At 46.7% G+C, this 25,716-nt stretch overlaps 1 protein-coding gene across 2 annotated transcripts in view; it reads left to right on the forward strand.

Moving 5' to 3' along the window:
• Positions 1–14,982: 14,982 nt before the first annotated feature.
• The window catches only part of LOC146790041 (phospholipase A2-like), a 202,060-nt gene continuing 191,326 nt past the window's right edge, over positions 14,983–25,716 (forward strand). The window contains exon 1 of one of the 2 annotated variants that reach the window (XM_085628373.1): positions 14,983–15,351. In XM_085628373.1, coding sequence (XP_085484499.1) covers positions 15,309–15,351 — 43 coding nt within the window. In that variant the 5' untranslated portion in view covers positions 14,983–15,308. The remainder of the gene's footprint in view (positions 15,352–25,716) is intronic. The other variant, XM_085628375.1, reaches the window with a different exon arrangement.

Here is a 25,716-nt window from a genome sequence, read left to right on the forward strand (position 1 = left end):
ACACGTCAGGAGTGGTCCCTTCACTTGGCCTGCCTCAAACCCTCAAATCCCCTCCCGCATTCTAAAGCCGCTGTTGTCCAAGAGGCACACAGAACATGTGTCCTACACATGGAGGGTGTGTAAGGCACGAGCCAACCATAACATTGACTGACTCTGCACAGCCCTCCCGACCTTTCGCAGGCAGCAGCTTGACTTGACAAACTCTGACCTGGTCTAAATATACTTCCAGAGGCCCCCGGCCTGATATGTGTGCCACTTTTCTTCAAACTTCTGCTCAATTCATTGGCATCAGATTGACAGGACACCAACTCTGCCCCAAACCTACATATCCTTCATAGGCAGCAGCAAGACGTGTGACAGATTGTCCAGTCCTATGTGCCTTTCATGGACACTGTTAGAGTTGGCATCTTTGGCATGGTTTCTCCTGACTTTTTACCTCTTCCTCCTGTATTTTTGATGCTGTGCTGGATTTCGTTTTTTGCTGGCTTAGATGCTTTGGACACTTTGCCACTGATGATTAGTGTCAAAGTACACGTGCTGTAATCACAAAAGGACTCCACAATATGTGGAGGAGGGAACAGGAGGCGTGGGGTTCTAGGAGCTAGCGGCCTCCATTACTAAATGTTTACCACAAAAGAGCTGCTCCTAGTGAGGTTAGACCCTGCTACAGTTATAAAACCATTGTGAGTGGGGACATCTCACAAAAAGTAACGGACTGGTCTCACACACCACCTGGTGTCATGCTTCATCATCGGCCAGTCCTCGCCCTCTAAAACCTTTGTTTGATAGAGGGCGGGCATACACCTGGAGACAGGGATGCACTTCTAAACTAAGGAGTGGGGGGCCGTGAGATGGAAAGTGAAGTTAAAAATCATTATAGTTACCAGAAAGTAAATTTTAATGTGGCCAATAACTATATAATGCTAAAAACAAAGGACGGTGAGTGGGGTGTTTAGTGTCCCCTAACCGTCTCGTGGATGGTCAACATGTTTCTGCCATGTAGGCCCGAGCGGGTCCAGGGCATTCATCAGGACCTAAGTTTAAACTGGGGGCTCCGTTCTTACCAACAAGTAGCAAGAAAATACCACTGTGCGGGTGTGGCAAAGGCCGCACTCCGTTTCCTAAATGGCTTCCAAACGTCAAGCCTGAAGGGAGATATACAAGTGAACAAACATATATATATATATATAAACCTGTAGAGCTGGGTCAGAAAAAACATTAAATGCGAGACACAATAAAAAGAAACAGCGCATGCGTGAGTTCCTTAAGGTGAGTGACTATTCACGTGACTTGTGCCACTCTATGTGTGTACACAAACAGATCGAGAGTGATGAGAGCGTGGTAGCTCTCATGGGTCTTACCCTAGATGAAACAACTACTTGCCACATGGGGGGAGGGGAGGGGAAACTCCTGTTCATTCTGGAGGGAGAGAAGGTAAACCAAAGTTTCCATAAAACAATGTGTGGGAGAGGATTTTCCACATACGAGTGTAGAACACGCTCATTCACACAGTAACGAACCGGAAGGGTCCAGTTACAACATTCACTGCATTCATACTCTTACTGTCTCAGGAAAAGAATCCCACGATCGTCCTATGTTGCTGCTCCCGGTCCTCCTGAATGTAGGAATGAGGCCGCGGGGTCGGTGTTTAAATAGTACGCTCGTGACTTAATTAGAAGCAGCGCTGAGTGATTGAGCCTAAAAAGTGGCTCCTGGTGTGTGGTTTCCGGTGTTCCGAGCTGACGCGGGAAGGATGCGTGCGGCGCGGTGCCTGGTTTCGTAATGGCAGTAGCGCGGGACCAATGGTGTTGCTCAGAGGGCGGTGCATGCCCAAACAAGGAGGTGCAGAAGGGCTGGACACTCCCATGCGGGTGGTGTCACATGTAAGCGGGATGAAGTTCTAGGGGAAGAGCGCGTCTGAGGTCACCCTGGCAACGCGGGGGCACCGCGGTGAGAGGGATATGATTCGCTCACAGGGAACCAGTGTGGAATTGCGTGCTTTAAAGATCAAGTATACAGCGAGAGAGCACATCTGAGGTCGTCATGGTAACGCGGGGGGCCGCGATTGGAGAGTTCTGATTCGTTCGCAGGGCACCAGTGTGACGTGATCGCCTAAGATGGTGAGGGCGTGGTAAATAAGGCAAGGAGGTGCGTGCTTAAAAAAGTACGCGGGTGTCATCCCAAATGCGGAGGGGGTCCGGGCACAAGTAGCGGTCACCCTAATTAAAATGGGCGTGGTAAAGCGGGCGGGCAGTCTTACAGTGCCGGGGTGGCGCGGATGTCGCCAAATTGCAGAGGGGGTCCTGGCTCAAGAAGCCGGCTCGGAAGTACACGTGCTCCCTGTGTAAATTGTTATTACAATAGGTTCTCCCTGATTGCCATAATTAATTTACTGGTAAGTCCCTAGTAAAGTGCACTGCGTGGGCCAGGGCCTGTAAATCAAATGCTACTAGGCGGCCTGCAGCACTGATTGTGCCACCCACATGAGTAGCCCTGAAAAGGTATCTCAGACCTGCCACTGCAGTGTCTGTGCACAGTTTTTAACTGCCATGTCAACCTGGCTAGTGCACCCTCTTGCCAGGCCCTAACTTTCCCTTTTCTTACATGTAAGGCACCCCTATGGAAGCCTAAGGTACCCCCATGGGCTGGGTGCACTGTATGTAAAAGGTAGGACATGTACCGGTGTGTGTGACATGTACTGATAGTGAAATACTGCGAATGTTGTTTTCCTATATAGAAAGGCTATCTGTCCCTTAGGATAGAATGGGAGATACTTTGTAACATCTTACAAGTATAACTTCCCATTGGGACCAGATAGAAGAATACATTTTAGGCTCTCTGAACTCAGAATTTAATAACATCTCTTTTAGTAAAGGTGGTTTTTATTAAATTATGTATATGAAAATGAAACTTCTAGAAAGTAAGCATGTTCTTGTTTAATCATTCTGTGTGCATCTGCCTGTTTGTGGATTGACTACCTGGTTTTGGAGTGACAGGGGCTAGGGATGTACATTCATATAGACAGCCACTGGGGAGTTTGAGGTGTATCTGGCCCGTCATGGATAATTCAGAGGTGAGCTGAATGGGGCTTGGTTGCATTTAGAGTAGAGAGAGGAGTTTTCCTTGCACCTGAATAGGGCCTGTCTCCCTTGCACAATGCTGTCTCCACCCCCTGTGGTCATACTGCACCAGTGAGGACAGAACTGGTTTGGACTGGGCTCAGAGACCCTTGCACAAAGAAGAACAAAGACAAAATGGGGTATAAGTAGTGGACATTAATCCACAGAACTTTAGATCACTTCTGGTCTCAAGAGGAACCTATGCAAAGGAAAAGAGCTGGAGAGCTGTGAGGAGGAGTACTGCCCTTTTGCTGTGTGCTGTGTGGGGTTGGCCTGCAGTTGCTACTTCTGACAAGGAAAGGACAAAGACTGGAACGTTACTGTGAACCTGTTTGAAGAAGATTCTCCAAGGGCCTGTGTGTGCTGGCCTTCTGTTATGAAGTTTCGGGGACACAAAGACTTCACACCCAGCTCCCCTGAACTCTATTGCTGAAAGTTCTGACTTGCCAGTAGGTGCCTATTTCAGTTTCGGGCCTCTGGAGGTTGTTCCTGCTGTTGGGAGCTAGAAGCAACTTGAAAGAAGCAAGAAAATCTGTCTCTGACTCCGTCAGGGACGCCGCTGTGATGCTGCGACCTGCACCGAAGTCTGGGGCACCGCTCATGAAGTGCATGACGCACTTCCCAGCCTGCTCTACAGCTCTGTCGCCCTATTACGTATGCAGTTATCAGCATTTCCCAACACCAGCGCTCGCACCGACTTCGTCATCACCAGCACCTGCAACTTGTTATTGTAATGCCGATAACCACCACGGGTGACTCCACAAACTTGCTCATTTCAGTTTCACTTTCTCCGTGCTCAGGGGGCTATCTCAGCCCCCTGAGCACGTAGCAAGATGGGAGAGGTATTGTTGGAAAGGGGAGAATCCCCTCCCCAGTGGATCCCTGCTTGGGGATCGCCACAGGAGGGCGATCCCCAAGCAGGGATCCACCCACTAGACACCAGGGAGGGGGGAGCGGCCCCTTGGGCAAGGGCCTTTGCTCCCCCCAAAGAATTCTGGCCAAATTTAGTCTTTTTGCCCCCCCTGGGGGGCAGATGGGGCAGTAGCCCCCAATCTGCCCCCCCGGGGGGGGCAAAAAGCCCACTAGACACCAGGGATTTTTAAAAAAAATACAAAATAGGGGTGGGGGCTGCCCAAAACGGGCAGGCCCATGCCCCCACCCCACCCCACCCCCAATTACTACAGTCTTTCTGCCCCCCCCGGGGGGCAGAGGGGGCATTGGCCCCTAATCTGCCCCTTCGGGGGGGCAGAAAGCCCACTAAAAACCAGGGATTCGTTTTTAGTTTTTTTTAGGGTGGGGGCTGCCCGCAATGGGCACGCCAATGCCCCCACCCACCCACCACCATTACAGCCTTTCTGCCGACCCTGGGGGGCAGATGGGGCATTGGCCCCCAATCTGCCCCCCCCCTGGGGCGCAGAAAGCCCTCTAGACACCAGGGAAATAATAAAAAAAAAAAAATAGGGGTGAGGGCTGCCCAAAACGGGCAGGCCCATGCCCCCACCCCACCCCCCAATTACTACAGTCTTTCTGCCCCACCCGGGGGGCAGATGGGGCATTGGCCCCTAATATGCCCCTTCGGGGGGGGGCAGAAAGCCCACTAAAAACCAGGGATTCGTTTTTAGGTTTTTTTTAGGGTGGGGGCTGCCCGCAACGGGCACGCCAATGCACCCACCTTCCCCCCCACAAAAATGACAGTATTTCTGCCCCCCAGGAGGCAGATGGGAGCTGTAGCCCCCAATCTGGCCCCCCTGGGGGGCGCAGAATGCCCACTAGAAACCATGGATTTTTTTGTTTTATTAGTGTAGGGGTAGGGGCTCCCCAAAATGGGCATGACAATACCCCACCCAACCCCCAGAGAAATTCCAATCTTCCTGCCCCCCCCCAGGAGGGCAGATGGTGGCAGTGGTCCCTGATCTGCCCCCTGGGGGGGGCAAAAAGCCCACTAGGCGCCAGCGAGTACGCCGGCTTTTTTTATGCGTAGGGGTGGGGGCTGCCCAAAATGGTCATACCAATGCCCCCACCCCCATTAGCCACAGTCTTTCTGCCCCTTTAGGGGCATATCGGGATGAAACCCCCTTCCCCGATTCCCCCCCAGGGCGTCAGAAAGCCCACTGGGCTACGAATTTTTTTTAGCAATGTGCATACCTGTGGATTTTGGGCCCTAGCGCAGTTGGCACGTAGGCAAACCTAGCAAACCTGTACATTTTTGAAAACTAGACACCGAGGGGAATCCAGGGTAGGGTGACTTCACTGGCTCTCACCAGGTTCTGTTACCCAGAATCCATTGCAAACCTAAAAATGTGTCCAAAATAACACATTTTCCTCACATTTCTGTGGTGGAAAGTTCTGGAATCTGCGTGGGTCCACAAAATTCCACCCACCCTGCGTTCCCCAAAGTCTTCAGAGAAAAATGGTACCTCACTTGCGTGGGTAGGCCTTGTGCCCGCGTCAGGCAACGGCCCAAAACCTATTGAGGAGACATCAAAATTACCTATCACAAAACAACCTGGTTTTGCAAAGGGGGTCCCATGAGATTTTGGCCCCGGGCTTGGCGGCCATCTAGGGAAACCTACCAAACCCACACATTTCTGAAAACTAGACACCCGGGGGATTCCAGGGAGGTATGGCTTGCGTGGATTCCCCAACGTTTCCTTACCCAGAATGCCCTGCAAACCTCAAATTTAGCTGAAGAAATCATCTTTTTCACACATTTTTGTGTGGGAAAGTTGTGGCATCACCGGGCTGACACAAATTTCCTACCACCCAGTGTTCCCCCCGGGTATCCCGATAAAAACGGTGCCTCACTCGTGTGGGAGGCCCAAGTACCCTTGACAGGCAAGGGTCCAAAACGTAGTGCGCCTCAACAGGCAAGGGTCCTAAACGTAGTGCGCCTCACTACGTTTTGGGCCCTTGCCTGTCGCGGGTACTTGGGCCTCCCACACGAGTGAGGCACCATTATTATCGGGATACCCAGGGGAACGCTGGGTGGTAGGAAATTTGTGTCAGCCCGCTGATGCCACAACTTTACCACACGAAAATGTGTGAAAAAGGTGAATCATTTTGCTAAATTTGAGGTTTGCAGGGCATTCTGGGTAAGGAAACGTTAGGGGATCCACGCAAGCCATACCTCCCTGGAATCCCCCGGGTGTCTAGTTTTCAGAAATGTGTGGGTTTGGTAGGTTTCCCTAGGTGGCCGCCGAGCACCGGGCCAAAAACCCAGGTGACCGCCCTTGCAAAACCAGGTCGTTTTGATGTAGGCAATTTTCATGTCGCCTCAATACGTTTTGGGCCCTTGCCTGTCGCGGGTACTTGGGCCTCCCACACAAGTGAGGCACCATTTTTACCGGGTGACCCGGGGGAATGCTGGGTGGTGGGAAATTTGAGTGAGCCCGGTGATGCCACAACTTTCCCACACAAAAATGTGTGAAAAATGTGATTTTTTCAGCTAAAATTGAGGTTTGCAGGGGATTCTGGGTAAGGAAACGTTGGGGGATCCACGCAAGCCAAACCTCCCTGGAAGTCCCCGGGTGTCTAGTTTTCAGAAATGTATGGGTTTGGTAGGTTTCCCTAGATGGCCTCCTAGCACCGGGCCAAAAACCCAAGTGACCCCCTTGCAAAACCAGATGGTTTTGAGATAGGCAATTTTGATATCGCCTCACTGCGTTTTGGGCCCTTGCCTGTCGCGGGTACTTGGGCCTCCCACACAAGTGAGGCACCATTTTTACCGGGAGACCCGGGGGAACGCTGGGTGGTGGGAAATTTGAGTGAGCCCAGTGATGCCACAACTTTCCCACACAAAAATGTGTGAAAAATGTGATTTTGTCAGCTAAAATTGAGGTTTGCAGGGGATTCTGGGTAAGGAAGCGTTGGGGTATCCACGCAAGCCATACGTCCCTGGAAGTCCCCGGGTGTCTAGTTTTCAGAAATGTATGGGTTTGGTAGGTTTCCCTAGATGGCCTCCTAGCACCGGGCCAAAAACCCAAGTGACCCCCTTGCAAAACCAGATGGTTTTGAGATAGGCAATTTTGATGTCGCCTTACTGCGTTTTGGGCCCTTGCCTGTCGCGGGTACTTGGGCCTCCCACACAAGTGAGGCACCATTTTTACCGAGAGACCCGGGGGGACGCTGGGTGGTGGGAAATTTGAGTGAGCCCGGTGATGCCACAACTTTCCCACACAAAAATATGTGAAAAATGTGATTTTTTCAGCTAAATTTGAGGTTTGCAGGGGATTCTGGGTAAGGAAACGTTGGGGGATCCACGCAAGCCATGCCTCCCTGGAAGCATACGGGTGTCTAGTTTTCAAAAATGGATAGGTTTGCTAGGTTTCCCAAGGTGCCCGCAGAGCTAGGGTTCAAAAACTACAGCTAGACATTTTGCCAAAAAAGGGTCATTTTTCACTGCGAAATTGAGGTGTGACGACGTTGCGTTTTGCGCCGTTTCCTGTCGCGGGCACTAGGCCGACCCACACAAGTGAGGTACTGTTTTTCTCGTAAGACTTTGGGGAACGCGGGGTGGGTGGAAATTTGTGGATCCACGCAGATTCCGGAACTTTCCACCACAGAAATGTGGGGAAAATGTGGTTTTTTTTGTCAATTTTTTAAGTTTGCAAGGGATTCTGGGTAACAGACCCTGGTGGGAGGCAGTCAAGTCACCCCATCCTGGATTCCCCTGGGTGTCTAGTTTTCAAAAAGGTATAGGTTTGCTAGGTTTCCCAAGGTGCCCGCAGAGCTAGGGTTCAAAAACTACAGCTAGACATTTTGCCAAAAAAGGATCATTTTTCACTGCGAAATATAGGTGTGACCACGTTGCGTTTTGCGCCGTTTCCTGTCGCGGGCACTATGCCTACCCACACAAGTGAGGTACCATTTTTATCGGGAGACTTAGGGTAATTCAGTTTTGTAAAGGAACTGTTATTATCTATTGACTCTTGATGCATTTCTGCCTTCCAAATGAAATATATTGTGTAAAAAAGAAGTCATTCTAAAAAATGGCTGATAATTCTCATGCTAGTATGAGTATTCCCAATTTCAGAAATGTGCAAATATCTACTGTTTCTAAACTCTATATTTTGTTCCCATTTCAGAAATACATAGGTGTCTTTCATACCGATTTTTCCATGTACACATTTTTACAGAATGATTACTATATACCCGGTACATAATAAAAAACCATTGCAAGTTGCTGCTCAGTTTTTGGCTCTGGGTTCGTCGGGTTCTTGGTGAACCTACAAGTCCTATATATCCCCACAACCAGTAATGTCCAGCAGATGTAATGGTATATTGCTTTCAAAGCGCTGTCATAATTAGAAGAAGTTACAGGTGAAAACGTTGACACAAAAGGCTGTTTTTTTCAACTAATTTTCAATTTATCCTATATTTAACTGTTAGTTTCTATAAAAAAAGCTTGATGGATCTACACAAATGACCCCTTGCTGAATTCAGAATTTTGTCTTCTTCTCGAAAATGTATAGCTTTCCAGGATCCATTATTGCTTTTGTACCCATTTCTGCCATTAACTGGAAGGAGGTCAAAAGCACAAAAAATAGCAAAAATAGGCTATGTCCCAGAAAAATGCCAAAACTGTGTAAAAAATGTTGGGTTTCTGACAAAAGTCTGGTATCCCCGAAAAGTTGGGAAAATGGTGATTTCAACCCCAAAACCTCTTTTTTGATAACATTTGCAGGGAAAAACCCAGATGCTTTCATTTGCAGCCTGTTTTTCCCATTTTTCCGAAAAAAAAAAAATGTTGCTGTATTTTGGCTCATTTCTGTGACCCCTCTAGGAGAATCCACAAACCCTGAGTACCTTTAGAATCCCCATGATGTTGGAAGAAAAGGACGCAAATTTGGCGTGGATACCTTATGTGGTCAAAAAGTTACAGGGGCCTCAGCGCGCACTACCCCAAATAGCCAAAAAAGGGCGTGGCACAGGAGGGGAAAAGGCCTGGCAGCGAAGGGGTTAAAAGTAACTGTTTTTAAGTGCTATTTTACTACCTCTATGTTGGCTTTTTGTTGTTTTGGTCTTGTTGAGTTTAGATAAAGATACTTTATTTTCCTAAACTGGCGTGGTGTCCATTTGTGGTGTTATCAGAGTATTACTGAGTAAAAATACTTTACACATTGCCTTTGGGATAAGCCTGTCTGCTTATGCCAAGCTACCACGAGGGTGAGCAGGAATGATCTGAAAGTGTGTATCCCCCTTACCCTGACTAGAAGCAAGCATCCCTACTTGGACAAATGTACCTACTTCTGCCAATTATAAACCCCATTTCTAACAGACACTGTCTTGCCATTGAACTAACTCTCCTCAAGACCCAGATGTCTTGCTGACAAATGGTTGATTTTCCACTATCCTAGCCTACTTTTTACAGGCATGAGTTGGATATGATACTCTCTTCCCCAGCTCTACTAGAATATTACAGGCACTGCTGTAAGACCGAATGTCTCTGTCACTAACATACATACCTTCCACAGGTACCACCTTGACATGTGACTGACTGCATAATCCTACCAATGTGTCTCTCATTGCCACAAGAATATGCTGTAACTGACTTTCCCCAGCCTCACAGGCTTCTCAGAGCAACAAGCTGAGCAAGCGACTGACTCTGCCCTATCCCTGTACTCCTTTCACAGACACCAACAGGACATCACTAACTTATCCTCAGGCCTCCCAGACTTTAACATGCATAGTCTATTGACATCTCTCAACATTCCTCAGCCCCCTAAGGTCACATGCATTTCACTGGATCAGGAGAAGTTGTATCATACTTAGGCCCAGAAGGCAAATTCTAGGAAGTCTCTCTCATCAAACCCCTTGAGTTACAGGCTATTCAAAATACCTTAAAGTACAATTACGAGTGGGCATGCACCAGGCAAAAGTAGTCCAAGGCAATCTTGTAGTATTAACGTCTTTATTTTCAATTAATATTTCCCAAATATTAATGACACATTCAGCTCAGCCAACGTGTTTAGTTCTCTCACGGAGAACTTCATCAGGGCTTAAGTAAAGTGTAGCGAAACCTCGATAACAATAAGCAGATAGGGTCTGAAGTGAGCGCTCCAGTGTATTGCGCTGGACCCACAGGGGCTACGAGATGCCCAAAGCCTAAGATCTTAGGTAAAGCAAAGCGAGTCCTCAACAAAGCAAGCAGGTAGAATCCAGAGTGAATGATCGAGTGTATTGTGCTGGAGGCACAAGGGAATTCCCAGGGCCAGGTAGTGCCCAATTGCGAAGATCAGAATGGCCGGTTCAAGTGTGACAGTCTGTACAACGGGCACTACCTGGCCCTGGGAATTCCCTTGTGCCTCCAGTGCAATACACTGGAGCATTCACTCTGGATTCTACCTGCTTTACTTAAGCCCTGATGAAGTTCTCTGTGACAGAACGAAAGAAGTTACATACTACAAGATTGCCTTGGACTTCTTTTGCTTGGTGCACGCCCACTCGTAATTGTACTTTCAGGATCTGGGACAGAGCGGTACCACGTAACGTCTGGTGCGGGTTCTCAGTGCACAGGACTTTTGATTTCAGGAAACTGGCATGAGGTGCATAACTATCAGCCCGCCGTTGGAACTTTGTTCTTTATATTCAAAATACCTTTCTGGGAAGCTGGCCAGCACCTCCCCTCACTTGCGAGGAAAGCAGAAAAATTGGCATGCATTGCCTAGGTGTCGCACTGCAATTGTTCAAGTTTATTTATTATTGTGCGGATAATTAAAACCATAGCAAACAGTTAAAACATATAAAACCACATAACTTAGTACAGAATGGAAAGGCACAAAGCACAGACCAAATTCCTGGTATATTTAATTTAGCTCAGTTAAAATTCCACCCTTTCCTAAATGCATTCTGAAAATGTATTGCAATTAAAAACGTAATAGTTGTGATTTGCGTTTAACCCTATGCCTCGCTAGGTAGTTTTTTTCATGCACAAGTGACCCATGCAGAGGTGTAATCATGCCCTTAAAGCTATCTCAAATGACCTGCAGACTCAGCTGCTTGTGTTGGGAGGCATGCAGGGTCAGTGTTGGTAAAATGCTGGAAAATCCTATAAGGTGCATTTCGTCTAAGTAGGGTGCATTCTGAGCCCTGTCTTCGAGGATTTCTCAGGTCTTGCGATGGTGGTATCTTGCCCCTAAATGTGCAGATATATCAAGCAAATTGAGAGAAAGGATATGCAAAGTCTGAGAAATAATGTGTGCAAAACCACCGGGGGGATTAGGAGAGGGAGTGCGCAAAAACACAAGGGAGATTGGAAAGGGGCTGTGCAATAACCACGAGAGTAAAGTTTGTGCTTGTGTGTACAGTTAAGTTTAAGTAAAACAATACTTTGTTTAGGCAAATAAGTCCATCAAAGTGTAAAACAGCTGAAAATGTGTAGAATAGTAATAATTGTATTCGATAAGTTAAAAAAGAAGGCTTCCTGAGTTGGCGAGACAGTTCATAAAAAGGTCGAGCTGTAGATGGGGTGTGGGAGTATTGTCCAAAAGGTTATTAATGGGTTCTTGACTTGACTATGAACGTTACAGCAATTACATGTTGAGATTGTCTTGTTGCATGCATGTGGGTTGATACCGTTCAAGATCCAAGATGCGCTTGAGTACAAGCGTTGATTATGACCTGGAGGGCGAGTCCAAGAAATCGGTTAGTAAAGTGTTACTTGCTTTAGCTCGTGGTCAGGACTACATCGAAAAATATGGGAGACTATGGTTGATAGGCATTGAAAAAATGGGGGTGATAAAAAAGCCTAATATTAAGGCTAAATGTATTAAAGTCATCTGTGTCTTTATGCTAATGGCTGAGGAAAACCTAGTTATTGCTACCATGATGGTACAGAAGACTGGTAACATTGCCCTTTCCCAACAGAGGCGTGGTGAGATGGGAGAACATGGTGATTGGGGTTCAGAGAGGCTGACATGCCAAAAATGCTTACAGCCGCAATAGTCTGGCTGGGTCCACCTAACAACCAACTCATGGTGATTTGTCAATGGCGGGGAGGATGATGGCTTACGCGCCCAACCTTATAAAGGTTGTTCGTGATAGTCACGTATTGCTTGTTTGATCTTATTTGGGACGAATGGGATTGGGGTATGTAATGTCATTGTGTAAACAGGAAAGACCATGACCTTGAGGTTCTCCACTTCAAAATAGCTCTCTTTGAATACCGTATGTAGGATGATGTCTCATTCTCGATAGTTCACTAGATGAGGAACTACCAATTGGCACATATGACACTGCGCACCTTTTACACAGTATAAAATGTGATAGTCATTTTGATTCAACTGTCCAAGCGAGCCAATTTTCTAAATAGAGTTTCATGTTGGGATCCTCTATTTTTTCTGGTAGGCTGTCCACTCGGATGATGATTGTTCTAGAGTTATCTTCAAAGTCATCTTCTCACAACTTAAGAAATCACACCCTCTTAATGAAGTGTAGGACTTGTTTCTGCAGTTATTCTGTAGTCGGCTGTAGTTTACCCTGGACTGAATGAGTCCATGAGAATGACGCTTACGGGGCCTGGCGGCGTCATTCTTATGGACTCATTCAGAGAATTGTTTTCTGATGGACCCTCATTGGGCTTCAGTCAGTCATCCTTGCACCACTCTTGGTTTAAAGGACTTCTTGCTAGAGATGGGCGAGCCACTGAAGGTTCGAGCCAGGTTCGAGCCTGAAGCCTGGCTCCGCTCAAGGTCCTGTTGGACCATCGAGCCCATGACGAGCTGAGCTTTCAGGTGCCAAGTGCCTACCTTTCTCCCTGTGCCTGGGTATTCCATTACAGCCAGAGCAGCAGACTTCAGCACTGGGGAGCCAGGCTCCAATCTCTGTGTCGGCTCAACATCCTGTGTTTCTGGGCAAATCATTTAACTTCTCCATTCCTATAAACGATGAATGGAGGTCTTTTGTAATGTAATTGGTGCTAATGTAGTAGTAGTGAAACTTTCTTCGATTTTTCAAGAAAATCACAAATGCGCAATAATAATACAAAAAGCAAGAACACATGCAATCACCACAACGAATTACAAATGTTATTAAAAAAAATGGAAAAAGGAAAAAAAGGTCTGACAGACTAAAAACAAGCTAAAAAACAGAAGTACACAGCATACAATTAACTCAAAAAGAATAAACCCCAGTGAAAAACTCCCTCTAAAAGTCTCAAAAAATGATCGTCCCAGGATAACCCCAGCTAAAAAGCGAGTCAGGTCGAAACAGACAGTAGGGGATTTTAGCAGATGAAGAAAGAGAAAGGCAGGACTCACTCAAGTAAAATCATAGGAAGGAGAAGTGGGCGGATAATATTATGTCGAATGTGATTAAATCTTGGGCATACCATGATGATATGAAAAGTATCAGGGAGGGAAATATCGACACATGAACATGCCGGTAGTTCTGAGACTTTACTCCAAAATCCCTTGTGCAGCAGGAGTTGATAAAAAATAAAATATTTAAAATAAGTTAACAGCCTACGATGAAAATTGGACATCCCCAGTGCCAAGTAGGGTTCCACTCCAGAAATTGATTTTACCATGACACAATGATGCACAGAACGTTTGTGGAGGGCTACAGCCTCGCATTTTTGCAGCCACCTTTTAAGTTATGACCTGTTTGAGCCCAGGTATGTCCCTCCTAACTATACATTCAGGATTAGTGAACAACTCCGGACGACCCAGGGACTTAAACATCTGCCTAAAGGCAAGCCAGGGAATACTCAACATGCCGTCCAGGGCCAACAATCTCGTAGGATAAGCCTATTAAGGGACAGATCCTACTTTAGCCAAAAAGACAAATATCTTATCAAGGGTCGAACTCCAATCAAATCGGAAATGTACCCTATATACCCATTTCCTCATGAAGAATCTCAGAAGTAGTGCTAGATGGAACTTTAAGCAAGCTTCTCAGGAATTTGTTTTCGACAACCTGAAACTGGGATGCGGGAACATACCCCCATGTTTCACATCTGTAACAATCTAACGGAACACAATTTGCCCTAAAACTTTAATCTTCGCCTCCACATTGGTGTGACCCTGACACTTTGCCAATAGGCCAAACCCGCTAACAGACGCTTTAAATCTGGTGGAAATTTTCTTATGAGGAGGTTGCCAAGAAAGCCGATTTTCTTGGCAACCTCTTCAATAGAAAAATTCCCTAGGATCCCTAGATAAGAGAAATAGTCAACCCCTGTAATAAGGTGGCTCTTCACCATAACGTTTTTGGTTCTGGTGTTCCTAGGGCCCGCCACCAAGTAAGTGATGCTGATGGAAAGCGCTCCAATGCCTGCGGATCGAGGTCCTGCTAAATGGAAACTGCAGAAAAATGCACAAAGCCTTAGCACAAGGGAAAACAAGTAGATAACCATCTACGGGCTGTTCGGTACACAGTGAAAGTAGAAAAAAGTGAATAAACCACGGCTTCCCCTCTTAAATTGTGTGATCTTATGCAAATAGTTTATTACAACAAGACTCCTTTTACTTCATTATCACGTATGTAAATACAGTCAGGAATGTACGTTCAGACTGTGTACTGGCAACAGAGTGGGTACCTCCTATTCCAAGCCGCATAATGATTACTACTGGCCCACTAAGAATGGAGGCCATAGTCCCGGCCGACCCTCTCATACAATTTGCTCTTCTCTCAGCCAAAGGTTTTATTTAAGAGCCAAATGTTCAGATTACATTGGTTACAAAACATAGAGGGGTTTATTTCAAAGCCCCTTGCGCCGCCGGAGCGTCACTTTTTATATGGGAAAAAGTGACGCACAGGCGGCGCAAGGGACTTGTAAATAAGCCCACGAATTCGGAGACAATTTCTGCGCAGAAACTCGATAACTACGCACGTACGTTTGGTCCTACGCACTGATTATCGGCTCATCTCGGAGGGAAGTTGGACAGCTCGTCGTTGTCACCGGCCTCAGGGTGTCACAGGCCGTCACGAAGTAGGAAAAAAGTTTTGTGAATGGCTGCAGTGTTGCGGACCCCGTCCCTCCGACGCGGTGAGGCAGCTCCTCCCTGGGGCAGGGCTGGCACTGGTGTCAGGGCACCTCTCCGGCACAGTCATCCAGAGGAGGGCGGCAGCCTGCCCTGGATGCTTATCAAGCAGGGAGGGGCGTGAAAGTCGGTGCCCGGGGGCCCTTCTCCGCCCGCAGGATAAGTGGGGTGGGCCAGCTCGTGCTGCTTGCACACACCCGCGCACGCCATGGAGCTGCGGGCGCTGCCGCTGCTGCTGTTGCTTCAGAACGGTAAGTGCCCCTCCCCCTCCCCACACACGTTTGTGTCGGAGGTACCTGGCTCCATTGAGGCGATTCAACCATACAGCTCTTTAATAGGCGGCAGGTAGGGACGAGCGCACCGGGCGAGGGTCAAACAGAAGGACGAGAGAATAGGGTAGCTCTTTGGGGGAGGTATTGGTATCAAAAGCGCAGCCGGTGAAGTTGCACCGGGATCCCAGTGTGCGAGGTGCGCCCTAGACCTCAATTATGACCAAAGAGTATATGAGGGGACATTTCCTGGGTTGCACTAGGGCGTGTAGCATATTTATTTGCTTCGTCAATTTAACGAGAGCCTCACTGGTGGGAATAAGTAGCACTTGGTGAGGGAATTGCCCTCTGTGAGCTGTATCCTCCTCTGATGAGTGAGGGCACAGGGTAAAGTGGGGGACACTCCTATAGGGGAGCATCTGGTTTAGATAAGATGCACTCCTATGCAGAGGAGCATGCTGGGGGAGGCTAGGGCTTCGACCGTTTATTTTTTCACGGGTGCTATTTGATCAATACTTCTCGAATTCCGCGGGAAGCCGGAAGGAACTCAGTTCGCAGTTATCACATCTCTTGGATCGTCGAGGCCGGGACCAGTGTTTGGCACATCCTTAACCCTTTCCTCACCTGAGAGTCTGAGGGAGGCTGGACACCGCTTTCGTGGACAGTCCATGGCTCGTTGAACATGGCCGAAAAGACCCACAGAGAGAAAATTAACTGACTTTATTAGTATGCAAACCTTTAGAAATCATACCCCTGCCCATTTATTTTAAAGCTCGTAATGTTTCTGATTTCTTCTTCCCACATCCCAAAGCTTACTTCCTGTGGAGAAGTGTGGCTCAATGATTAGAGGGCAGACCCTAATGCAGAGGTCTAGCCCGGGACCAGGGTTCAATTCCCCGCCTCGGCGGGTCTTGGGCTCAAAAATTCCACGGACCTGATAATTCTCGCCTCGGTGCCTATTCCAATCATGGGTCCCACTCTGCAACTCTGGGCAAAAGTTTGCTCAATCTCCACAACGGCCCCCACAATGCTAAGGATGCCTGGCCTCCACCTTGGGGGTGCCCAGGAGTGGACGCCTCACAGGGAAAGCCAGGATGGGTTCCACAGCGGTATTCGTACAAGCGCCTTGAGACCCTTGTGGGTGAGTAGTGCGCTATACAAGTATCAATTTACAATTTACTTCCTGATTTCCAGAAGGGCAGAATATATATAAAAAAAAAAAATCCTGTCACGTTTGCCTCAAGTTGTAACAAGCTAATATACAGAATGTAGCACACAATCACTGGTACCACCTAGTTTTACTGCAGAATAATTAAAGACACATCTGCATAGGAACAATATTTCTATTAAGCAGAGGTGAGCTTAACCACAAGCCGAGCAAAGGGTCAGGCTTGGCTCGAGAAGCCCATGCACGAGCCGAGCCTTGAAAATATTTGGCATGTAAAATATATGCTCAATCAATCAAATATAGTTGGTTGTGGACAAAGCCTAAAAAAAACATATAAGTAAAATAAAATAAAAAGGCACACACACACACATGCCAGCCCTAAATAACTATGCACTTAAAAGTCGACCTTTAAATTATTGTTATATAAAAAAAAAGCATCATATCTATGAAACTGAAAAGGGGTAGGAACATTTCGGGTGAGGGCACGCCTAATGCTTTAAATGGGATTAATCAGGTTCTCGTGATAGGTCAGAGGGGCTTGCGATACCCCAAAGGTCTGCACCACACAAAGTTGCTCTTTGACCTTGTGCTTTATTCACCTCCAAGGCCGCTTGGATCAGTTCCTTTATTTATCCTGGATCAGGATCCTACAGAGTAGAGAGCGCACCCGGTTCACTGCTCCATCAGATGTCATGAGTAGACCAGATGCTGCCTCCACCTCACAGAAGTGTATGGACAGCAGGTGACCTGATTGGGGGGAGAAGAGTTTAATGGGGAGTTGTTCTTGATGCCCCTGTGGGGGCGGAACATCATCAACTTGGTTTTAGCATTGCTAATGAGAAGGACCTTGGAGGACCCAAATTCTCAGAAATGGTTTAATCTGTTCTAAGAATCAGCTGGGGGGGGGGGGTTGAGACCAGTAGAGTGTGGTCAGCAAACAGAAGTGTTGCCACCATTGTCCCTCCCAGAGCTGAAGCATTGCAGAAGCAGGATCTAACATACAAATCCCCTCCATTGATGTAAAGTGAGACTATCATGGAAGCTAGAGAGGACCCCAGCAGACTCCCTTTAACACTGAACATCGTCCTGTGGTTTCTCCAATTTAACCGCAAGGGATCTGTGTCAAATCCCTTCATGGAGACTAGTTATTAGAGATAGAAGTCTAGAAGGAACACCCACATCACATACAGTGGCACACAATAAGTTATGGCATACATTGTTGAAGGCACAGAGTACAAAATCCACAAACACCTTGTATCGGGGATGATTTAGCACATATATTGGCTGATGTTTCAGTACCACAATCTTTGTCAACAGGAGATAGAATCAGAAAGCTTGGTCTGTAGGGCCCATTTTCTTCCTGAAGCCGCCCTCGCAATTGGATAAAATATTATTCTCGCCAGCCTAGCTCTAAATCCTTGAAAGAAGTACATTTGAAAATATTTTTGGGATATTATCCCGCAAGCTAATGAGGCTAGTTAGAAGGTTCTTACTTTTCACCATTTTAAAGATGGGCGCAATTTCAGCTCCCAGCCATGAGGCTGGATTGAGGCTCCCTGTTGAATTGGCTCACTGATAAAGGTAACGTAGCGGCCCCATAGGATGGAGTCCGATTCATAGAGGTCTTCTGCAGGGATCCCATTGGGGCCTGTGGCCTTTCCAGGGTTTTCTTTGTTTATGGCTGCCATTGCCTCTTTTTGTGAAAAAGGGCTTAATTTATAAGATGCAACCTAAGTGCATCTCAAGACTGGTGATCCAATAAGCAAGAGTGCAAGGTAATATAATTTAGTAACATGTGCGTGCCACTGGACATCTGTTATAGATGGCTCTGTTGAGTTAGTTTTACTATTCTGACCTGAAGCTGAGATTTTACAGAAGGTTGGCTGGTCCTTAATTCTTACGGGGACAAACAGATTTTGCCTGTCCGCGTTTTGCCATTCAGGTTTCTTGATTCCGATCAGAGACTTGTATTGGCATCTTGCACCTGTGATCTCTCCATTTCACCCTTCTTGAAGGATTGTATTAAAGATGTCTTTGCCCTTATACCATCCTTATCTAGGCTTGGCTCAGAATTGTGGGGTTACGCCTTCCTTACCAGAGTCGGCCTAGATAGTAATGGCACTGTAAAGGCTGCAAGGCTGTTATGTTGGTTCATGAGCTGCTGTGATCAAGAAAGACAGCTTCCTACCTGTGCTAAGACATTTTGAAAACAATGAATTTTTTTGGTAAGGCTTTGGTAGATTGAATTTCGTGCCACTTCAGCCTCAACTGGGGTGCACAGCCTCTCTGGAATTACGGTCTATGGTGGTATGTGAGGAGTGGGGACGCATTTAAAGGATGATAGCATCATAGCATCTTGGTCACTTCAGGACATGTTTTGATGAACATGTCTCACATTCTGTCCCAGTGGAATATTGTTCAAAAGGACATAACCTATTATAGATTTAGATCAGCCATTGTTATGGGTTGGTCTCCTGGGCGTGTCGTGTACGATTTAGATCTTCTATTGCTTGCACATAGAATATGTGACAGATTCACCAGAGCCAACTTGTGCCCTGTAGGACGTAATAGTGACACAAGGGTCTGGTACAATGGGATGAACCAATGGTTTGAGTGCTCTAATTCAATTGATACCATAAGGGTCAGGCACCACGGATGTTTTTGGGTTATTGCTGCTGTCTACGGGAACAGGTCCATGGGCTGTACATTGTATGATGTAGGCAGCAGATTTGTCATTAATTGTTGCTGGTGGTGAACCTTCAGCACATCGGTGTATGGGTCGGAGATGGGTGGTATTGACTAGACTAGAGAAAAACACAGCACATAGGTTTTGAGGTAGTATTAACCGCTTTGGCTAGTCGAGGCAACAGCAGCCTATCAGTTCACCTGTCTTTATGGATTGAAAGGAAACAATCAGTAATATTTTAGGAAAGTAGTCTGGTTTCTCCCATTATGTCACCTGATCTAAGGTGAAAAGAGGGCACTTTAAAGACTCGGATATCGATTATATGTGTCTAGCAGCAGGGGCAGTTATCGAATTACCTGCCTCAGTATGTTGTAGGTTCAGGTAGAGTACTTCAGGTTGTTTGTCGCCCTTCTCAGATATAGCTAGTATCAACTGCGGGATGCTATGCAGCATCTTAGTTCTTGTATACAGGGATTCTAAAACAGGAAAGATGGGTGGTGTATTGTAAAAATATAATGAAGGCTCTTCAAAATTAAAACACACAGAAACGTTTCACCTCAGTACATCAGATTATATCACTACATTGAGAGGCATTTATTAAAAGTTAGTTTTTAAATATGAATTTAGAAGCATACCTGTCTCCCATCCAAGGGCGTAAATTCCTATAGTGCACAAGGTGCGCACCATGTGTTATCAATCAAACAGCAGCCAAGGGGCCTGTTTCCATCCTTGCACTTAGTACACAAGACATTGGCTAGCTACAGCCCCCCCCAGCAGCCCATAAGACATTGCCATTTGAGAACTAAGAGGCAAGTCACTTGTCCTGTTGACCTTATTCCTGGCTTAGGTACTTATTACAGATGGAGCAACATTGTTGTCAATTAAATCATACACTAGAGATGTTTTTGTATATTGCAAATCCAGTACTCACCTATTTCAAGATGCTCTCATTTGCAAAAAGGAGGAAAAGGGAGGTATGGTGAAACAAAATGTTTGCTTAGGATCACACAAGTTGGTCAAGTGGGGAAGCAGGGATTGATGCCAGATTTTCTATCTCCTGTCTTACATAAAAGGAAAATGCTTCGCCTTCATTTCATGGCATATGAGGTTATATTGTGGGTGGGGGGGGAGAAGCCACTTGAAAGGTCAGCTTGCCTTTGGCTCGCAGGTTCCATATGGACCTCAAGCTGAGCCGGAGCCAGGCATCTGGCGTGACCTACCAGTGGTTAGCCCACCTCTACTGTTAATTTATGAGGTTGCTTCCTTACATTTCTCTCCCATTACATATAAGCCACATCTAAGAGGAATTATGTCATATCTCTGAATTATTGTCCACACAACTCCCGTGAATTATAGATTTCCTCCAATGGAAGCCCAATACAGGTGGTTCTTGGTCTTGTTTCCTTCTCTTTAGCTGATAAGTTTTCTTGCAAAAAAATGCATTTGAATAATGAAAACACAAAGACATTATGCCCACCGACATCATTCTCCTCTGTTTCATTAGACTTTTTCTAAAAAAGCAAATAAAATCTGAACCTGCTAGTTGCAATTGTCATCAGACTAGTTACAGGCTTCACCAGAGTTTCCTGATTTATAAACAAAATATTTTTCTTGCCAACTTCCAAAATCAACACAGCGTCTCTAATATGTATTGTGACTCCTAGCCCTAAAGCTATTTTGTGTTCTGTTGACATTTAAAAACCAGACAGGCTACAGACTTGTGGTTTACTATAATCTCAAATAACCCCACAATGGCATAATGTTCCCATAACTATAACCCATTATGCATTTTCATATATCTTTAATTTACAAGGACAGTGACTGCGGTGATAGCGACTGCGTAGTTATGGTTGAGGCCCACTTTCCATAAAAAAAGGCATCTTTTTGGGGATTTTTAGAAACTTCTGGGTTATTTGGTGATTGTTCATTGAAATTTAGTATGCAGTTAGCACATCTTTCTAAGTTTTGCGCGGATCCTTTTCGGGTGCAAAGTTAAGGGAGGGGTAAGAAAAAAAGTGTTTTCCATTCTAGTTTCCAAAGGAACTTTTGCTTTCCACTATAACAAGTACTGCAGAATGGAATTGCAACATTGATCATGAAATTAGAACTATACTCAAAAAAGGGACTTTTGGTGGTTTATGGAAAGTAATATTAAAATATTTTTGGTACGAAAACATGTTGGGTAGGCTTTTGAGAAGTTAAGTTATAGAGCTATCTCAAAAGCTAATTCAAGGACCATGCATGGTCCTGGACCGGCAGATGGCTCGCAAATGCAAAAAAAAAAAGTAATTCCATTGAACAGGGGAGCATTTTTAGGTCGAGCCTAGCGGCAGCGCGCATGCACTGCTCGCTCTGCAAGGCATGCTGTAGTAGAGTATGCTGTGGAAGCCTCGCACACTCTCCTCCCATATTTGTAATTGGCTTCTGTCATTGTCCTTCGTAAACGCTGACTATCGATTCATTATGAGGCTTGTTAGTCCCACCTTGGTACCGCCCTGTCTCCATTTGTTACCGCCCATAAGGACTGGACCTTTTACTTCGCTGGTTACATGGCATGCTTTATCCAGTGGGTGAGCACTATTTACTTTATTGACAATGGCGGCTTCTTTTTTTGTTGAATGTGTATGCTGAGCGTGGCGCCCACTTTAGGGACACCGCGCTCAGTTTACATTTGATTTCTAAAAGTTTGAATTTGAGCCTGGCGCCCACTTCAGGGACACCGTGCTCTGCTTGTCTATTTATTTATTTTTATACTTTAATTAGGAGCGCAGCGCCCACTTTAGGGACACCGCGCTCTGCTTGTTTATTTATTTATTTTTATACTTTAATTCGTGGTGCAGCGCCCGCTTTAGGGACACCGCGCTCTGCTTGTTTATTTATTTATTTTTATACTTTAATTCGGAGCACAGTGCCCGCTTTAGGGACACCTATCTCTTTCTGTTTTACAATGCCAGAGGTTAAAAACTTGCAATTGCGAGACCCATAGCATTGTAAATGCTTGTTTCGATTGCAATGGATCTTGCAATGGATAATGGGTCCTAGGAGGCAGACTGGGTCAAACGACCCTTGCAATATTCCAGCCACAAAGGGAAAATCTCTGTGGCAGCTCATTATGCAATGAGAGGCTTGCAGCCTGTTGGGCTTGGCCCTTTTTGCAGGGTCATCCCAGAACTTTTTGCCTTCCTCCTGTATTTGTTCTGACCTGTTGTTGGGGGTTTTAGGACTCTGGGCACGTCATCACTGCTGATCAGTGCTAAAGTGCATGTGCTCTCTATTGTACCTGTTTGGCATATTTAATTTACCTAGCAGTCCCTTGTACAGTGGAATCCTGTATACCCAGGGCCAGTAGGTTAAATGCTACTGGTGGGCTTGCAGCGCTGCTTTCGCCACCCACCAAAGTAGCCTTTTAAAACCTGTCTCAGGCCTCTGCCAGTACAGGGCCTGTGTGCGCAGTTTACTGGCGCTGTGATGTGGCACATAAAGTGGTTGCCACATCTGTGACTCCCTTTTTACTACATATCAGTCACCCCTAAGGTAGGCCCTAGACAGCTCTATGGGCAGGGTGCGGTGTAGGTAAAAGGTAGGACATGTGCCTTAACTGTGTGCCATGTCCTCGTAGTGACAAACAGCCTATTTGGTTTCTCACTGCTGTGAGGCTGCCCTCTCATAGGAACGCATTGGGATTCCCTGATATGTGCTTCAGTGGTAATTCCTGACATGAGAGGAGTAGCATGGTCATGTTTGGTATGTTTGGAATAATGGTGATGAATACTGCTTATTGGTGTTAGCAATTTATTATTACTATTTTAGAAATGCCACATTTAGAAGTAGGCATTTCTGTGTGCTGCGTGTCTTTGTATCTGCCTGATGTGTATTGACTGTCTGGTTCTGACTGACAGGGGGAGAGGGGATGTGCATTCCCTCCAGCCAGACCCTGGGAGGGGGGGGTTGAGGTGTGTCCTGCCCTGTCTAAGTGACTCAGCGCTAAGCTGAATAGGCCTGGGCTGCATTTAGAGTGGTGGGAGGAGTAGCACCTGCACCTTAGTAGGGCTGTGCCTACCTTCCGCCATGATGGCTCCGCCACCCTGTGGTGTGTCTGGAGCCAAGGCTTACCCTCACAATGGAGGTGGTGGTGCACTTGAAAATATATTCTAAAGTGCCCCCAGAACTGGTTTGGCTGGGCTCAGAGCCCTGGGCCAGGGGAGAACAAAGACATTTTGGGGTATAAGTATTACACCTAAAACCCCAAGACTTTAGATTATCCCTGGAATTCTAGAGGACCCTTTGCCAAGGAGAAGATCTGGAGAGACTGAGGAGAAGTACTGCCCCTTTGCTGTGTGATGTGTGGGGTTGGCCTGCAGTTGCTGTTTCTGCCAAGGAAAGGAGCAGGACTTTGCTGTGTGCTGTGTACCCTGCTTGAAGGTGATCTCCAAAGGCCTGCGTGTGCTGGCCTCCTGTTGTGGAAGACTCCGGGATATCAAAGTCTTTATTTTGTTCTTTTTGCTTCACTGGAACTCCCTTCCCTCACTTGAGGTTCCATTGTGCTTTGGCTGTACCCTACTGAAGGGATTTCATTTGCGGAAAAAGCCTGTTCGCTTGGATGAGGGGAGGTTCCTGTGCTGGAGGAATATAGCGCTGCACACTCTCCTCTCCCTGTGGTGAAGTGCATGCTGAGCGCTTCATTATTGTTGCCCTCCAAGTGTGTGGAGAGCGTTGTGAAAAGGGCCTTGTGTGGGGAAGAAGGAGGGGAGATCTGGTGTAGGCGGTGCTCTCCTCCTCCCACCTGGAGGTCAGTGCGGGAGTGCACTCAACAGTAGAAGCGTGTGGTGAGTGTTATTGCCTCATTGCAGTTTGCATCCTAAATGAGGAGCTGCATTTCCAAGGCCACGGGCACCGAGCGGATCGCTGCACCGTACTAACAAGCCGCAGCCGTGCCAGGAGTCTGAGCATGGCACCCCGCCTGTTGCCATAGCAAAGAGGGAGCTGCAAGGGTAGCTAGCCCCGGCCTAGGGTTGCCGGAGCAATCCCAGCATCTGGTCTGCCCACCGGAAAGAAGATTGCAGGAGTGGGGTGGTGTTTCTGACCCTCCTGAAAAGCTGCCAAAGCGGGAACAGACTTCCGACAACCTGTGTGGTCAGCTTTGCCCACTGAGATTTCAGCCCCCAAGGAGTCCTTCTTTGGTGGTGCATTCCCATCAGCAGTTGAAGGCCGGACGGGGCGGTAAACCTCAACGGAGGTCCCGTTCCTGCACCTCCCCCGGTATTCACCATGCAGCCCCTACGATAAGCGTGGGAGCGCTGGGGCTGCTATGAAAGTGCAAAGGGATGATTCCTGACTTACTCAACTCTTTTGTGGACCGTAGTTGCGCTAACAGTGATGTTAAGTGGAACCTGTGCTTGATGAGGTTTTCTTTCTTTATGACATGTGCCAGTTATAGGTACTTACTGTACTACACTACAGGTACAGCTCTGACAATTGCCTGTTGGTAAGATTATGGTATGACCTGCATTCTTGTGACCAGTGCCCCGTGGCACAGTAATTTGCTATGTGGCCTGATGTGTTTTACATGCTACGCAGTGATTTGTAATGTGGTCTAAAAGTGCTTTACATGCTACACAGTGATTTATGGTCTAATGCGTTTTGAGGTATATTTAATACAAAGGCTATTGATATATAACCTTGTGTGGAGTTTCTTTTGTGGTGTGCCTAGTGTGTCACTGCTGTGTGAGTGTGTTGCGCAAACGCTTTACACATTGCCGCTGGGATAAGCCTGGCTACTCTGCCAAGCTACCAAGGGGGTGAGCAGGGGTTATCTTCAGCGTGATACTTCCTTTGTCTGACTAGAGTGGTGGGTTCTGCCTGACGTAGGTGCATACCCTAGCCAACCAGAATCCCCATTTCTAATACAGCCCATGTTGGAAGAATGTTGAAAGAAGAGTGTAAGAGTCCTGGGAGGGTCTCCTGACCCCAGTGACAATCCCATTGGGCAGAATATTGCTTCCAATTATTTTTTTAGAAAAAGGCAGTTTCCCCATGGAGTCTACAGTCTTGGTCCCAACGCCTGCAGCACTTGGAGTCTGGAGGGCCACAGACACTGAAACCGGCAAGCAGGTTACAGCGGCCTCAAGATCTATTGTAGGGCCATCAACGTTGGGTACCATTTTGGGTCCATGGACTCTGTCGGAAAGTCTGTGAATGCAGACTTGCATTTTCCCCCAATTAATATTGACAGGATTGACCTGCTACGATTTATCACAAAACTCATAATTGTGACAGCAGCTGTTACAGCACTTATCACAAATTAACCATGCCACTCATAATGAGGGCTTTCGTCAGAACATTCTTAAATAAACACTATTGCAAACCAAAGTCCTATGTAATTAAAAAAACAGAAAGAAGATATTAAAAAGTAGTTTTACTTTTGACCATTTACAGCTGCTCTAAAATGAGCCTTTCTATGTTTTGTTTGAGGTTTTTTGATGTATGGAGCATA

The sequence above is a fragment of the Triturus cristatus genome, chromosome 10, assembly GCF_964204655.1.
Source record: "Triturus cristatus chromosome 10, aTriCri1.1, whole genome shotgun sequence".
NCBI classification, from domain to species: Eukaryota; Metazoa; Chordata; class Amphibia; order Caudata; family Salamandridae; genus Triturus; species Triturus cristatus.